At 48.2% G+C, this 15166-nt stretch overlaps 1 protein-coding gene across 3 annotated transcripts; it reads left to right on the top strand.

Annotated features, from left to right (window-relative positions):
* Positions 1 to 3005: 3005 nt before the first annotated feature.
* Positions 3006 to 14891, top strand: dhx57 (DEAH (Asp-Glu-Ala-Asp/His) box polypeptide 57). 3 transcript variants are annotated; one of them, XM_049006893.1, is made up of 24 exons: positions 3006 to 3083; positions 3698 to 3876; positions 3977 to 4252; positions 4383 to 4589; positions 4851 to 5692; positions 5825 to 6042; positions 6711 to 6832; positions 6935 to 7130; positions 7451 to 7575; positions 7655 to 7788; positions 8326 to 8380; positions 8478 to 8680; positions 9261 to 9377; positions 9593 to 9689; positions 9987 to 10160; positions 10263 to 10463; positions 10678 to 10954; positions 11381 to 11476; positions 11718 to 11801; positions 12165 to 12302; positions 12488 to 12562; positions 12724 to 12858; positions 13437 to 13637; positions 14101 to 14891. In XM_049006893.1, exons 2-24 carry the CDS (start codon positions 3716 to 3718, stop codon positions 14242 to 14244), a joined length of 4278 nt encoding a protein of 1425 aa, XP_048862850.1. In that variant the 5' UTR covers positions 3006 to 3083; positions 3698 to 3715; the 3' UTR covers positions 14245 to 14891. The 3 variants fall into 3 exon arrangements, with proteins under 3 accessions (XP_048862850.1, XP_048862851.1, XP_048862852.1); XM_049006894.1 differs by having other exon boundaries at positions 3035 to 3083; positions 3703 to 3876; XM_049006895.1 differs by lacking the exon at positions 3006 to 3083 and adding an exon at positions 3099 to 3281 and having other exon boundaries at positions 3703 to 3876.
* Positions 14892 to 15166: the final 275 nt, after the last annotated feature.

Raw genomic sequence — 15166 nt, forward strand, 5'->3', positions numbered from 1 at the left:
ATGGGCAGTGGGGGAAGAGGCTGAGTGCGACACAGCAGGGAAATGTGTCACCACCTCCCCCCAGAATGCAAAATGATCACTTTTTTCCCATTTCCTTTTTAAGCCAAGGCCTAATTCAGAATTGGGCTGACAATTAAATAAACCATTCTGCAGCTGCAGCAGAGAGCACTCAGGAAAACTAACCAGGTAGCGGATGCATTAATGGTCAATAGATGATGCTCTGTTATATACTGTCTGCTCTGTTTTTCTGTTCTAGATGTTTTCATGGAGTTGGAACAAAAACAAACATGTGAGACAATCAAAATCTACCATAAATATTGGTCCCGTCCCTAGGTAACACTATTGCCTCCAGGAGTAAACTTTATGGTTAAGATAAACTCTCTACTCTCTCTAAATACTATGTTTATGTTGCTACAAATCCAGACCAAGATTTTGTTTTTACCAACCAGTTGAGCACTCTGTGACTGTGACTCTTTATGTTCAACTTGTTGGTAGAAACAAAATTTTGGACTGGATTTGTAGCTTCTGGGCCTGAAATGCCCAACACTGGCTGATTCCTATATGCCTCTTTAACATTAAAAACATTTGTTGGCACAAGTTGTACTCAAACCAAAGCAGTGTTCAACTGTTGAACAAACCCTGACCAGTACATAAAATTATATATATCCTTAAAGACTCAGCCCTTCCACAGTGAACTGCAAAGTTGGGACCCATTGTAGAGGTATAGACAAGCAGATATTTAGGAGACAAGCAACGACGATGAATCTGTACCTCATAAAATGAAAGGGAACTCTCTCAGGATTTTACTGCCGTTCGTTTTGTTGTTGAATAATCTGAAGTGATTTATGGCCAACAATACAAAGAATATGGGCAATAATACATAGCAGATGGACAATAAACGCACTAAACAGATTAGTTATAGTGTGGTTATGCATCATATTGCCCGAAACATCAAGATAAAAATGAAGTTCATTTCAGCATGGAAAAATGTCTTTAACATTTGTGTCACCTCCTGTGCCATTTTTCTCCTGTCCGATTTCTGTTCTCTGTGTTCGTTCTGCCTTAGCTGGGCGCCCTCCAGGAACACAGGAAGTTATCTTATGCTGCCACTTACGTAGCTTACGCCTTATTACCAATGTCACAAGTTTATGCCTTGTGTCCATTCTACTTGCAGCAATGCAGCAACGGGAATAAAAAGCTACTTCAGGCTAGAACAAGAGTTTTGTGTTTCTCTGAAGGTCACACCATTCCCATAAGCCCCTTTGTGAACAATACTCTGATTCTTGGGCGAACGCATGGGCTCATCCGCTTGCCGCATGCATGTGGCTGGCTGTAAGTATGTGTAGCTTTATCTTTAATATATATCGTTCCACACCTCCCACTTATGCCCTCAGCTTCCTACCAAACAGGACAGAAAATTCTGTTGAGACCACAGGCAAACTTCTTCACATCTGAAGATCTAATGGCTTTAACATGTGTTACAACCAGAAAAAAAATGTTATAAAGGTGAATATTTTGAACAGGAAAACTGCTGCCATGCTCTAGAGTGTCAGAAATGCAAAGGCACATGTAATACATTATTGTAGATTTGCTGGGTAAACTTGTATTCATGCTCATTCTCTAAGACAATGTGACACGTCAATCTCTGCAGCCATTAAAGGCTCAGAACAGTGATGCGTGTGAGGGAGGGGGTACAGCTCGACCAATGTGCTCTCTCAGCACAGAAAAAGCGACACATGTTCCTCCAGCACGCCGCATGAACAACAGACAATGCTTCCTCAGCAAGATCTTGTACAGAGACCACATGAAGCCTTACCTGAACATCAGGCAACCATTGTTGCATCTTGTCTATTCTTCCTTTTTCTGAAATCACTAGTCCAATTCAGAGTTGATAGGGGGTCCAGAGGCAGGAATGAATTCAGGATGGAATACCTATGGGCACTTTGGAAACCTCAATTAACCACAGCATGTTTTTTGGACTGGGGAGGGGAAGCCAGAGCATCCAGAGGAAACCCCACCATGACACAAGGAACATAAGAAATTTACAAATGAGAGGAGGCCATTCGGCCCATCAAGCTCGTTTGGGGAGAACTTAACTATATAGGAGAGGAGAACAAGCCAACTCCACACCCATGAAACCATAGTGGAGACACAAACCCTGGTTTCAGAGATGTGAGGCAACAGTGCTAACCACTGCACCAGCTCGCTGCCCAGTAATGATTTATTTCCTCAAAAATAATAATTCACACCATTAGGCTAACTGCAGCATGTCTATTCCATGTTTCTTTAGCTGTGTGGTAATTATTTATGTATTAACTACAGGAACCTCAAAGATAAGGCTATTTGTCTGAAATGGTTCTACATTAATATTACTGTCCAATATTCCCTCCTGGAAAATACTGACGAGATAAAACTGGAAAGAAGAAATGATGAGCTGATGAGAGTTCGTGTCTGGACTGCCTTATAGGGAAATGTTCTGATATCACAAATTTTCACTCGTGGCAGAAAACCACAAAATGTAGCTAACGTATTCTCACGGGAAATTTGGGTAGTATTTCATCCCATCCTGTTTTATAGAGACTGATATGTGTTTTTTCTTTTTAAAAAAATCTGTCCAATTTTGTCCTTCATTAATTTACCTAATTTTGGTAGCAGTCTGGACAAAAACTATTTGTAGTTTAGTGGTACTCATTTTTATTGTAAGTTTTGCAAAAACGTCGGTTTGCATGGAAGATACAATATTTCTGAATATTTAACGCTTATAATTTATTATAGAATTTGTCAAACAAAGACGAACGTCACAGTAATATCAACATTAACCAACTGAACAATATTAAAACGTTGTTCAAGTACATTACATTCAAACCATTTTTAACCAATCGGCATATATTATAGGGAACACATTAATTGCATAACGCGTACTTTTAGCAAGCTACCTAGCTTATGGGCTAACAACAACGTCACAAACCATCACCATGACGACAACCTACTACACATAACAGGAAGTAAAACCTTTAACCTTTGGCAAGTGGAGCCAATGAGAAACATGCCGATGTGCCGGCAAAAAAAGTGGGGCTTCTAAGGTTAGAAAAATAATATTTTTACGACCCATGTGTTGTTTCTGCTCCGGTAACATTCTTTATATTAAAACGAGCGTTGCGTGAAGTAATGGTAGTGGATATGTGGTAGGATCGTTTACTTTATCATCCGCTATTTGGCTGCGAGCTCCAGTTCCGACTGATCTGCTAACTTAAGCGACGACTTCACGATCTTATATTTATGTAAGATTGTGAACAAGTTTCTTTTTTGTACCTGCGCAAAAAAACACCTCGACTCCCTGTGCAAATATTTCCATGACGTTACACAAACGGTTATATGCTTTGTCGGGGTTATAGCTAGCTATTTTACAACAATTATACCACAAAACAAAATAAAGGATACTGCGTGCTGGAGTCGTTTTAAAATTAAGCCTATTATTATCGTTGTTACTGTTAAAACTTTGTCATTTGAATATGTATGACATAATATTAATAGTGAGAATCCATGATTTCAGGATTTAAAGATCGATTCATAAGATTCCATATTCAAGCTTTGTGCTGGAAGGAAGTGAAAAGGACAAAGTTGTAATCAATTAGATTTTCTGTATATTTGTTTACATATGGCATTAAGCGTGTAAACTAATAGATGTTTTGTTCAGAGAAGAGTGGAGGCAGGAATGAGTGGGAGAAGGAGAGGGAAGCCAAACCGTGGAGGGAGCCGTTTCAACAAACCCCGTGGAGGTGGTAGGGGAGGAGGCGGCAGCAAGAAGGGAGCCAGCAGTGGCTGGGATGATGGCGAAGACTTTAGCCTTGACTTCTGCTCCGGCCGATCAAACAAGTAGGAACAATTATGGAATATTATGGATTGACTGTATATGTTGTGTACCGTCGTCTTTGCTCCACGCACATTTTTACTTTTATTTCTTCTTGGTCTGTAGAAACAATCATGGAGGAATGTGGAGTGCCAATACTGGCCGAGGAAGAGGAGGAGTAGGAAAGGGAGGCAGGGGAAGGAGCAGGGGCACTGGGATGGGCGTGCCAAAGTCCCTCCTGAGTGAGCGTCCCAGGATGAGGCGGACCGACGAGAGCGGTCGGCCCGGGCCTGACCTATCGCAGATGCCTCTGCAGAGGATCCACATGACCTCAGAGAATCAGGCGCTGGTGAAGGAGCTGCTGCGAGAGCTGCAGACTCAGGACTTCGAGGACCCTGACGAGTAAGTCGTGCTTCAGAGACCTTCAGCCATTTTCTCTGGCCTGTCTTTTGGTCAAGGTTGCGAAGCATGTTGCTTCAGACCTGCTTTTTCTCTCTGTTACAAAGCTGATTTTATGCTCCTCCTTCTTCAGAGAGTCAGGTTCTGAACCCGAGGAGGAAGCGGAAGAAGAGTATGATGAACTAGACTACCGTGAGGACGGACAGTACTGGGAGACTCATGATGAGCTGATGGAGAGAGCGGAAAGTCCTTCGGATCCTTCATTGGAAGCAGAAACTGAGGAGGGGAGTCGTGTCTCTGAGCCGACAGTCTCTCTTTTTGCTGTTGGGAAACTGTGCAGGTATTGTCATGAGTCATTGGAATGGAGCTTAGCGAGATCCACCTTTTGTTACTAACTAGTGATGTCAGGAAAGGGTTAACCGGCGATGGTCATCCGTCATTCTTTTGAAGCGTTATAGGCTTGGGGTATGCACAGCGAAACATATCACCTGTCTGTACAAGGCAAACCAATGGTGATGAATTTGCTAACCACAGCGCTGAGTCAGTAGATGCATTAAAACACCAAGCAAAGGCGCAGGTGCTGATGATTTTGTCGCTGCAGGTATGGTTTCGATAGAGAGCGTGGCAAGCGAGCACTGGAAGCCGGGACTGGCGAGGTGGGGGCCACCCTGGAGCAGCTGCTCCTGCAGGTTTTCTCAGAGCGATATGGGCCCAGTGCTTCCATCCCCGAGGGCCTACAGAGCATCCCCATGGATGAGTGCGTTGCCCAGAGGCAGGAGGAGGCATTGGCACTTGCGGCCATCTTCGGGGAGCGCTTCACAGAACGCATCGTCAACAGTGTGTGGACCGTCTCCCTGGACCCGCACCTCTTCTCCAAGCCTTTGGAGGGCGTCCAGGACAGCACCGCGCAGAAGTTAGCCTCAGTCAACTTGAAGGATGTCTGCAGGTTCTACCTGAAGGGAGCAGGGTGCAGGTTCGGCGAAAAGTGCAAATTCAAGCACCAGGTTCCCTCGGACCTGAAACAGCCCGCGGACCCAGCGGGGCCGAGTCGTCCGGGTTTCAGCAGCTGCTCTCCCCCTGAATACGAGCTGGAGGTTCGCTTTCCCAAAGACAACCGCTACCCCTTTCAGGCGGCCCTGGTGGCCTTCAGCACCAATGACGAGAAGATTAGCTCGGCCGGCCGGCTTCAGGTCACAGAGTACCTCTATGGCGAGGCTCTGGCTTCTGCCCAGTCTGGCGAGCCGGCAGTCTACACGCTTATCACCTGCTTTGAGGACGAGGCCAGGATCATGGAGCTGCTGGCGGCCTCCCATCACAAATACAGCTCTCCCCTCCCTGTGGTGATGCCACCTAGCGCCCCCCTGAGGCCCAAGGCCGCAAGGGGCACCACAAGCAAAATGGAAGCTGGCAGCACTAACAGCATATGCAGCAAGCATCTGGAAGGTGAGTTCCTCCTGTAACGAAGACTTTGCACGATATTAATATGATTGATATGTTAATATTTTTCATAGTAAAGTAGGAAATCTGTGAATACAGAGCTCAGTGGAGGTGCTGTATCATGTGTTTATGGTCCAGAGACGGAGATCTTAGATCAGAGGTTCAGAGACGGAGGTCTTGGACAGTTACCAGAAGAGCAAGAGGAGCAGGAGCAGGAGGACGAGGTGCAGGAGGTGCCCATGGAGAAGGAGAGCTACGTCAAGCTGAGGAAGAAGCTGACGGAGAAATACGCAGCCAGAAAGGAGGCCCTCCAGCAGGATAATGCCAAGCTGTGCCGGCAGTTTCGGACCAAACAGGTGAGGCCTCAAAACATCCTTCCCTCCCCCAAGATTTTTATGCGTTTTGACCTCAGTTTGGTGCTTTAGGGGACATTACCACTGTGAATATAATGTATACTACATGCAAGGACTTTGGTAATATACTCCGTGGCAGTATTTCCCAACTGGGTCCTCAGGACCCCTAGATGGGCCACGTTTTGGCGTCATCCCAGCCCCTACCGGGACCTGGGCAAGAGCAAAAATGTGGAGCCTGTGCTGCCCCCCCCGGCCCCCTCCCCAGTGCTAGGTATAATTTCACATTTCTTTGTGATGGTGTCCCAAAACTTTCTGTTGTGTTTTCTATAAGACATTAGTTGGAGGGTGAAATATTGGGGCCGAAACATTGTAAAAGATTTCTTTGAAACTGTTTATCGCCCCGTACAGTTATATCGGTGGAATTAGTGAAAATCAACATTAGTGTGCAGCTGTTCATTTGAAATTAATTTGAGATCACAGAATTTCAAAACAAACCACAATACCATTTCAGTATTCTTAAAAGCAAGTCCAGTTACTTTCAGCACTTATCCCATATCGCGGTTCCAAAGGATCATTTCCTGTGTTATTCTGTGCGTTTGATCTCACAGCTTCTCAAAATGGTCGACATTTCCCCTGCCACTCTCTTGGTGGCGCTGTTGCTTCCCTTTCAGTCCTCCAGGCGCTATCTCTCAATGCTCCAGGAGAGGCAGAACCTCCCAGCTTGGCAGGAGAAGGAGCGGGTTCTGTGTCGGCTGAAGAAATGTCAGGTGTTGGTCGTGAGCGGAATGACTGGGTAAGGACCTCCCCCAAATCATTTTTTTTTCTAAAGGCCGGCCCCCATGGCTGCGCTAGCTTAGCCGTTGACCGTGCATTCGTCATGACTTGTGGTGCTCAGGTGTGGCAAGACCACCCAGATCCCGCAGTTCATCCTGGACGACAGCCTGAAGGGGCCCCTACACCGGGTGGCCAACATCATCTGCACGCAGCCGCGCCGCATCTCCGCTATCTCCGTGGCCGAGCGCGTGGCACAGGAGCGCGCCGAGCGCCTCGGCAACTCCGTGGGCTACCAGATCCGCCTGGAGACCGTCCGGGTTGGTACCGTCCACGTCCCATCGCGCACTAGTGCAGCGAGGCCTCTTGTACTGAAACGGAGCATGACTTCTGTGTCAGTTAGTGGCCTGTAGCGGCCTTGCATAGAATGTTTTTAATAACTTCGATCTCCGACTTTAGAGATCAATAAGACCGTTTAAAGGATCCATTAATGGTGATTCTTTTCTTATGACATATGGACCCTACGTCACAGAATCCTCTTAGCTACTCGAACAGTATTAGATTCGCAGTTGTCACCAACAAGCAGTAATCCCATAATTCTTACCGATCCTCTATTTGTCCTCCCCCCTCCCCCTGCCAGTCCTCGCTGACCCGGCTGCTGTACTGCACCACGGGGGTCCTGCTCCGGAGGCTGGAGGGGGAGCCCGAACTGGGAGGGGTGACCCATGTCATCGTGGATGAGGTGCACGAGCGCACGGAGGAGAGGTAGGCTGCTTGCCCGACTCCGCCTCTGTTCCCGACTAATGCTCAGTGTGAGTGATGACCTCACTTCCTTCGCTGTCAGTGACTTCCTGCTGCTGGTCCTGAAGGATGTGATGGCCCAGCGGCCGGACCTGAAGGTCATCCTGATGAGCGCCACGCTCAACGCTGACCTCTTCTCCCAGTACTTCTGTGGCTCTGAGACGGTCCACATCCCAGGTCAGGGCTGCGACCGTGCTGGGAGCCTCGCTTTCCTGGGTCACCGCGTCTCCCATAAGCCCTTTTCTCTCCTGCCTCTGATCACACAGGGGTATACAAGGATCCAAACAGGCCATTTACCATCTAGGCTCTCCTTGATTGCTTCTCTTAATTACAGACCTCATGGAGCCAATTTAATGAATTTTCTTCTCATCCCCAATATAGTCAAATATGCCTGATTGAATCCCTTTGTGTGCTGCACTTATTAAAGGTGGTAGTGAACTTTTTTTTTACTTCTTATGGTGCTTAATTTTAGAGAAGGGCTTGGGAATAGTTTTCTTCTGGGGATTAATGAAGTATCCATCCATCAATCAATAGTACTAAGTGTTCCCCTCAAATTGCACTGATTACACCAGTGGTATGGTGGTAGGGTTGCTGATGTTTAGAAGCAGCACACACACCACTTTGTGTTGGGGCTGAAGCCCAGCTTGACGCCCTTTATTTGTAACAGCTGAGTTGTGGGCCCTCGGTCTGACTGGTGCCGCTTCTGGTTTGCAGGTCGCACATTCCCCGTCGACCAGTTCTTCCTGGAGGATGCCATTGCCATGACCAGGTGAAACTCCCAGGGCAGAATGTATTCTGAGCATGGGTGCAATGTGGCGAGGGGGTCGTTGTTGACCACAAGGGGGTTGGCGTCTCCGAATACGCAGGTATGTCATGGAAGACGGCAGCCCGTACGCACGGTCTGGGAAGCCAGGACCTCAATCTGGCAGGAAGACCAGTAGCGGGAACCCAGTGGACCAGCTTGGAGACGACATGTGGTCCTTCATGTCCTTCCAGAAGAAGGACTTTGTCAAGGACTCCGTCCCTGACCAGCAGCTGAACCTGCAGGAACTCGCGGTCAGATACAAAGGTGAAGCGCTCGTGACTTTGTGTTTGGCATGTAAATCAATCAAAGTGAGAGAGAGGGCGTGGGCGGGAGGACACCGCAGGGCTGCAGGCGGGGGGGCGGACGAGAACACCGCAGGGCTGCAGGCGGGGGGGCGGACGAGAACACCGACTCGTAGCAGGAAGGTTGTCGGATCCAGTCGCATGAAGGACTTTGCTCCAAGTCCCTTGATCCAAAGCATTTAACCTGACTTGTTCGAGTAAAAATACTCGGCTGTATTTTTGGACCAGATCCTCTGACATTACAGGAGCGCTGGCTTCTTGCAGACAGGATGGTCTCCTGTAAATATGACACTTGCCAGTGAACAGCGATGCTTTGAAATGCATTTATGAGAACAGTTTGTATACCTGTCCACCCTGAAATTATTTATAGCCGTATTATTTTTATATAATGTTATTAAGGTTGCGATCGAGGGACTGAAACTGGAGGATTTGAAGGAAATTGGCATGTTGTCATAGGAGTATAATTTGCCTATTTTACCTATCGGTTTATTTTCATAACTCTGTGTGGATCTGCTGACGTGATCAATGCGTGTCGGCAACAGACACCCAGAAGTCTGTGCTGAAGACCCTAGCCTCCATGGATCTCGACAAGATCAACATGGACCTGGTAGAGTGCCTGCTGGAGTGGATAGTGGATGGGCAACATAACTACCCACCAGGTGAGACCATAACCTCCCACCATGTTAGACCCTGACAGCCTACCAGGTGAGATCACTCACATGGACGTGTGCTTTCTTGATGGATCTGGTTGAGGCTGAACTGGAGCTCAGCCTTTCAGAAGGATGCAGTATGAAGCAAAGCATGCTATTTTGGTGGCACCTTCTAGTCAGTGTGGGCCCACCGCGTGTCGTTCACTGTCACCTTCCCCGCCCAGGAGCTATCCTGGTGTTTATGCCAGGCCTGAGTGAGATCAAGATGTTGTACGAGCAGTTGCAGTCCAACAGGCTGTTCAACAACCGGAAGGATAAGCGGTACGTAGGAGCCGCGACTTTGAGTAGAGCCTTGAAGGGCAGATTCTTGGGTTGAAGATCTACATCCTGTATCCCTACTCCTGAATTTTCACTGATACTGTTGTCAGTGACTTATTCTTGGTAGGAACAGGCCCAATAATAATGGACTTCATTAATAATAATGAATCAATCTCTTTGCTTGGTTTATATGCTGGTACATATATAGGGTGTAGGTTGCTTGTCCCTTGCACGACATTTCTGTTGGGCCGTTGAAGCCTTTTTGTCTGATTCCCCCCCCACCCCCCCCCCCCCCGGCAGATGCGTCGTGTACCCGCTGCACTCCTCACTGACAAACGAGGAGCAGCAGGCTGTGTTCAGCCGTCCCCCCAAGGGCGTGACCAAGATCATCATCTCCACCAACATCGCCGAGACGTCTGTCACCATCGATGACGTGGTCTACGTGGTCGACTCGGGCAAGATGAAGGAGAAGAGGTGAGCTTCACCCCTCTCTCCTCATGCCATTGCTTTTTTTTTCCACCCAGACGACCCACCCTGCTCTTTCCACCACCACCTCCCCCCCCCCCCCATCTCTAGGTATGACGCCAGCAAGAGCATGGAGAGTCTGGAGGACTTGTGGGTGTCCCGCGCCAACGCGCTTCAGAGGAAGGGCAGAGCCGGCCGTGTCGCTTCAGGCGTCTGCTTCCACCTCTTCACCAGCCACTGCCTCAAGCACCAGCTGGCAGAGCAGCAGATCCCGGAGATCCAGCGGATCCCACTAGAGCGGCTCTGCCTCAGGTGAAGCCCCGCCCACCCGCACCGGCACTTCCTGTAGGACCTGTCACTTCCCCGTGAAGGTCGCATGAAGGTCATAAATGTCATAAACATCAGCCACTGTGCAGTTCACCTCACGACACACTTGCCGTTAATTTGCGTTCAGCGGTCGGAGAGCAAGGGCAGCAGCCGCGCACCTCTTAAGACGCCTTTGCGCGTCGCACGCTTTCCGCCGCAGGATCAAAGTGCTGGACGTGTTCGCGGAGCGCCCCCTGGAGGATGTCTTCTCGCGTCTGATCGAGCCGCCGCTGCCGGGGGGCCTGGACGCGGCGAAGCAGCGGCTGCAGGACCTGGGCGCCCTGACGCCCGAGGAGAAGCTGACGCCGCTGGGCTACCACCTGGCCTGCCTGCCCGTGGACGTGCGCATCGGCAAGCTCATGCTCTTCGGCGCCATCTTCCGCTGCCTAGACCCAGCGCTCACTATCGCCGCCAGCCTGGCCTTCAAGTCCCCCTTTGTGAGTGGGTTCGAATGCTGTACGCTTGGTCGTCAGTTTAAATCCCATGGTCAGCAGTGCGATGTCACCATTGGGGCCCTGAGCGAGGCCCTTAACTCCAATTGGTCCAGGGACCACCTGACCCTGCCTTATCAATTGTACATCGCTTTGGATGAAGCTGTCAGCTAAGTAAATGTATATAAAATAAATTCAGCATTATTTAAATTCTGCATGTATATTTTTGTAAATTACACGGTGGCTGGATAAATGTGTTTTTTCTAGAGAAGTCAAGGATCTTTTTGCGGTAAATGACATATTCATTATGAGTATGGTAATACACACGTTTTATAGAATAGGAATGAATTATTATCCCCCCCCCTTCCCCAAAAAAAAAAAAGTCAGGTTGATTCTGTTGGCCAAACTGCCCTTAGCTCATCCTGTGTGCAGGTCTCTCCGTGGGACAAGAGGGAGGAAGCCAAGCAGATGAAGCAGTCCTTCGCCGTGGCCAACAGCGACCATCTGGCCTTGCTGCAGGCGTACAAGGTGCAGCCCTGGGCCATAATGCACTGCATCATGACATGCGGGTGCTGCTGGTCATGGTGGATGCTTTTGATGGGTTGAAAGAAAACGCAGCAAAAGTATATCTACAAATGTTTGCCATTATCATTGGTACCGTAGAATTCTTTAAATGTACACTGCATAACTTTATCAGAATCTAAATGGCAATATTTAAACCAGCAGCAGATGGGATGGGGGGGATTCCCTAATGTTACATTGTGCATAGGGCTGGTGTGCTGCTGCAAAGAAGGGCAACCAAGCTGGATTCCACTTCTGCAGGGAGAACTTCCTGTCTGCGAGAGTTCTGCAAGTAAGGCACCTCTGTAAGGGCGGGGTGGGCAGAATCTGTCAGGGTAGCTGGGGAAATTCTATGATTTTTGTTTTTAAAGGTGGGAGGCGTAGAAGGGGCCATAATTCGTACAGGGGGACCAATCTGATGATTAGCCAATGAGTGACAGGGAAGGAGTACTCCAGCAGCCATTCAGCCTTCAGTGCCCTTGTGGTCTCGTTCTCCTGTATACGTCCCTGCATGTCGAAGGGTGCTTCACTTACCCTGGTGTTGACTGCCGTAGTTACGAAAGCAGGAGAAATATGGTTCATACATAAGTGGCTTCACATTCTGAGATGATGTGGTTTTTTGTGATGGTAGTTATAACTGGGCACCTCCCCCCAGGAGATCGCCAGTCTGAAGAGGCAGTTTGCCGAGCTGCTGTCGGACATCGGCTTCGTGAAGGAGGAGCTGAAGGCCAGAGACATAGAGCGCTTGACCTCCCGGGGAACAGACGGCATCCTGGAGGGCACAGGGTTTGAGGTAACATCACTGTGGCCAGCGATTCATGTCACAGCATCCCTTCAGTGCAGCTTTGGGTACAAGATGCTGAACGTCAGCTGATCCCCACAGCAGACTTACAAACCGATGCAGGCTGTCAGATTCGAGATTAGTGCGAGTTGCAGGTCCCACTCTCTACCTAGCTTGTCCACCTTATCTCCTCCCAGGCCAACCTGAACTCTGACAACATCAAGCTGATATCTGCCATCCTCTGTGCAGCTCTTTACCCCAACGTGGTCCAGGTGAGCAGTGACTGAGGGAACATCAGGGCAAGCTGGCCTTTAATGGAAGGCGACATCTCGCCACGATGCAAACAGGAGCACATCTTAGCGTCTGGGATGTGATCAGACACCTCATCGGTACTGACCTCCGCGGTGTCCACTGCTATTCCCTACTTCTCCAGGTGAGGGCGCCGCAGGGGAAGTACAAGCTGACGAGCAAGGGGGCCATGAAGATGCAGCCGAAGGCAGAGGAGCTGCGCTTTGTGACCAAGACCGATGGCTGCGTACACATCCACCCCTCCTCCATTAACTACGCGGTCAGCATTACCCTAGGGAGGGCTTATCAGCGCTGCAATATAAGGGCACTGTGTGGCTCGGCAGGTTAGATGCACTGTGCCTGAGGTCAGAAGGTCGCCAGTGTGATGTCATCGCTGGGCTTTGAGTAAGACGCGTAACCCTATTGGCTCCAGGGACTGTCTGACCCTCCCTTTTCAATTGCATGTCACTTTGTATAAAATCATATGCTACATAAATGCATATTATTACATAATATGTAATAATTCCATAATACTGAGAAGCCACACAGAATGACAACAAAATTTTGCCCCACTGTCTGCTCATCTACTGGTCTTGTAACTGATCTGCTGAAATTTGCACACGAGCTACCAGCCAAGCCAAGCCATTCACCAGAACAGTAGCAATCTGAGGACATCCCAGTATCATCTGTTAGTATTTTTCCTACATGATAATTAATGAGCCCTGTTCTTAATGTATAAATATAGCACATAAATATTCATTGTGGATTCCTGTACGATGAAGAAGCGTTACGGATGTCGCAGAGCGGCGAAGGTGTCGGTGGGAGTGACTGAGCCGTTACCGCCTTCCATGCCCCCAGGTCCGGCACTACGACAGTCCCTACCTGGTGTACCACGAGAAGGTGAAAACCAGCCGCGTGTTCATCCGTGACTGCAGCATGGTGTCTGTGTACGCACTGGTGCTGTTCGGCGGAGGGCAGGTCAGCATCGAGCTGCTCAGGGGGGAGTTCGTCGTGTCCCTGGACGACGGCTGGATCCGCTTCGCCGCCGCGTCGCACCAGGTGCCTCCCGGCCTCGCCAAGCTGCACATGCCTGCTGGAATTCATATGAAAATGCTGATATTTCTCAACCTTAAACCAGTACATACCTGGTTATAATATTCAGCACATTACCAGCTCGACGGACATGCTGCAATTGACATAAAAGTGCATTATCTGAAATTCTGCATCTCAGATGTTTCTCGCCTAAGTCTGGACTTGCACAAGTTGAGAGCTGCCTGTGTTTTTGACAACACTAGTCAATAACTATACATATTCAGTAAACACAAATACTTTAAAGTCCTATCGAGGTAAAGAATACTCTGGATGTCAGTATATTTGCAAGGCACACACTCAAATAGACTGACACATGCACTTCAGGACACACTAACACACGTGCACTCTCCTAGGTATGTGCACTCACACATGTGCCAGGCATGTGCACTAACTCGTGCGCACTCACACTCGGTGATTGTCCCTGGTGCAGGTAGCTGAGCTTGTGAAGGAGCTACGCTGGGAGCTGGACCAACTGCTGGAGGACAAGATAAGGAACCCCAGCATGGACCTGTGCAGCTGCCCCCGGGGCTCGCGCATTATCAGCATGATTGTCAACCTGATCTCCACCCAGTGAATTGTGGAGAGGCAGTGACCACCGCGTGCAGAATGTATTCCCGTTGGGTTTACATGTGTTTCTACTGCCGACTGTTGTCTGTTTTATGTGGCTTTGAAAACGAGTGTCCCCTCCCGGTATATCGGTACTGCTCATGAGCAAGAAATTGTTGCACTTTTTTATGTTTAATTGTGTGTGAGATGTTGCACACATCCTGTAATGCGTTTTGAGTCCACGTTGGCTTTTCTTATAAAGAAATACCAGTGCTGGTGATGTTAAAAGTAAGTTATGGGGTTCGGTGACTGTTTCCGGGTTTGTTATGCATTTGCGTTTAAAACGCAGGTTAAACTTTAAGTGTTCATTCGCAAAAGAAAACCATAGGATGGAGTTAAATTTAGGCAACCGAATATCAACTGTAAAGAAGGACAGTTAAAACGTGCCGATAAAAATGTTTTATAATTACACGTGAGAGAGTGTCACAACAGCCTTTCATTGAATGATTAAGAAAGACCAGTGAAGTACCTGATCGCGAAGTTGTGGAAGAAACGGACAGCAACGCATTAATAGCTGAATAATTTGTTTAAACAAAAATCTAATTGAAGTGCCAAATACAATAAAAGCATGTGAATTGTACAGTTCTGCTATAAAAGGTATTTAAACCAAAATGACAGTATCCTGGGCTGTGTATTTTTATTTTGCCATGTGCGTGCTTATGATTAAAACTGTGCCTTGATAAATTTGCGTAGCGATCCGCACATTTCCATGATATGGACGGAGATCTTCTCCCTGCAACACGTTCTACTTCCACAGTCACTTCGGCTTCAGCTCCAACCCATAAAGACGCCGGAAGGCGCCATCTGCGTTCGCCAATGAAATTTCTGTTTCATTCTGTTCAGTTCACAAAAAAATTTCTCTAAGAAATGAATATGTAGTTTATAGTTTT

This window comes from Brienomyrus brachyistius, chromosome 3, assembly GCF_023856365.1.
Source record: "Brienomyrus brachyistius isolate T26 chromosome 3, BBRACH_0.4, whole genome shotgun sequence".
Taxonomy (NCBI): domain Eukaryota; kingdom Metazoa; phylum Chordata; class Actinopteri; order Osteoglossiformes; family Mormyridae; genus Brienomyrus; species Brienomyrus brachyistius.

Coding starts and splice junctions, on each gene's coding strand:
- dhx57 (XM_049006893.1), top strand. CDS start 3,716: ATGAGTGGGAGAAGGAGAGGGAAGCCAAACCGTGGAGGGAGCCGTTTC. Junction 10,464..10,677: donor CTAGAGCGGCTCTGCCTCAG/GTGAAGCCCCGC, acceptor TTTCCGCCGCAG/GATCAAAGTGCTGGACGTGT. Junction 11,802..12,164: donor TGTCTGCGAGAGTTCTGCAA/GTAAGGCACCTC, acceptor ACCTCCCCCCAG/GAGATCGCCAGTCTGAAGAG.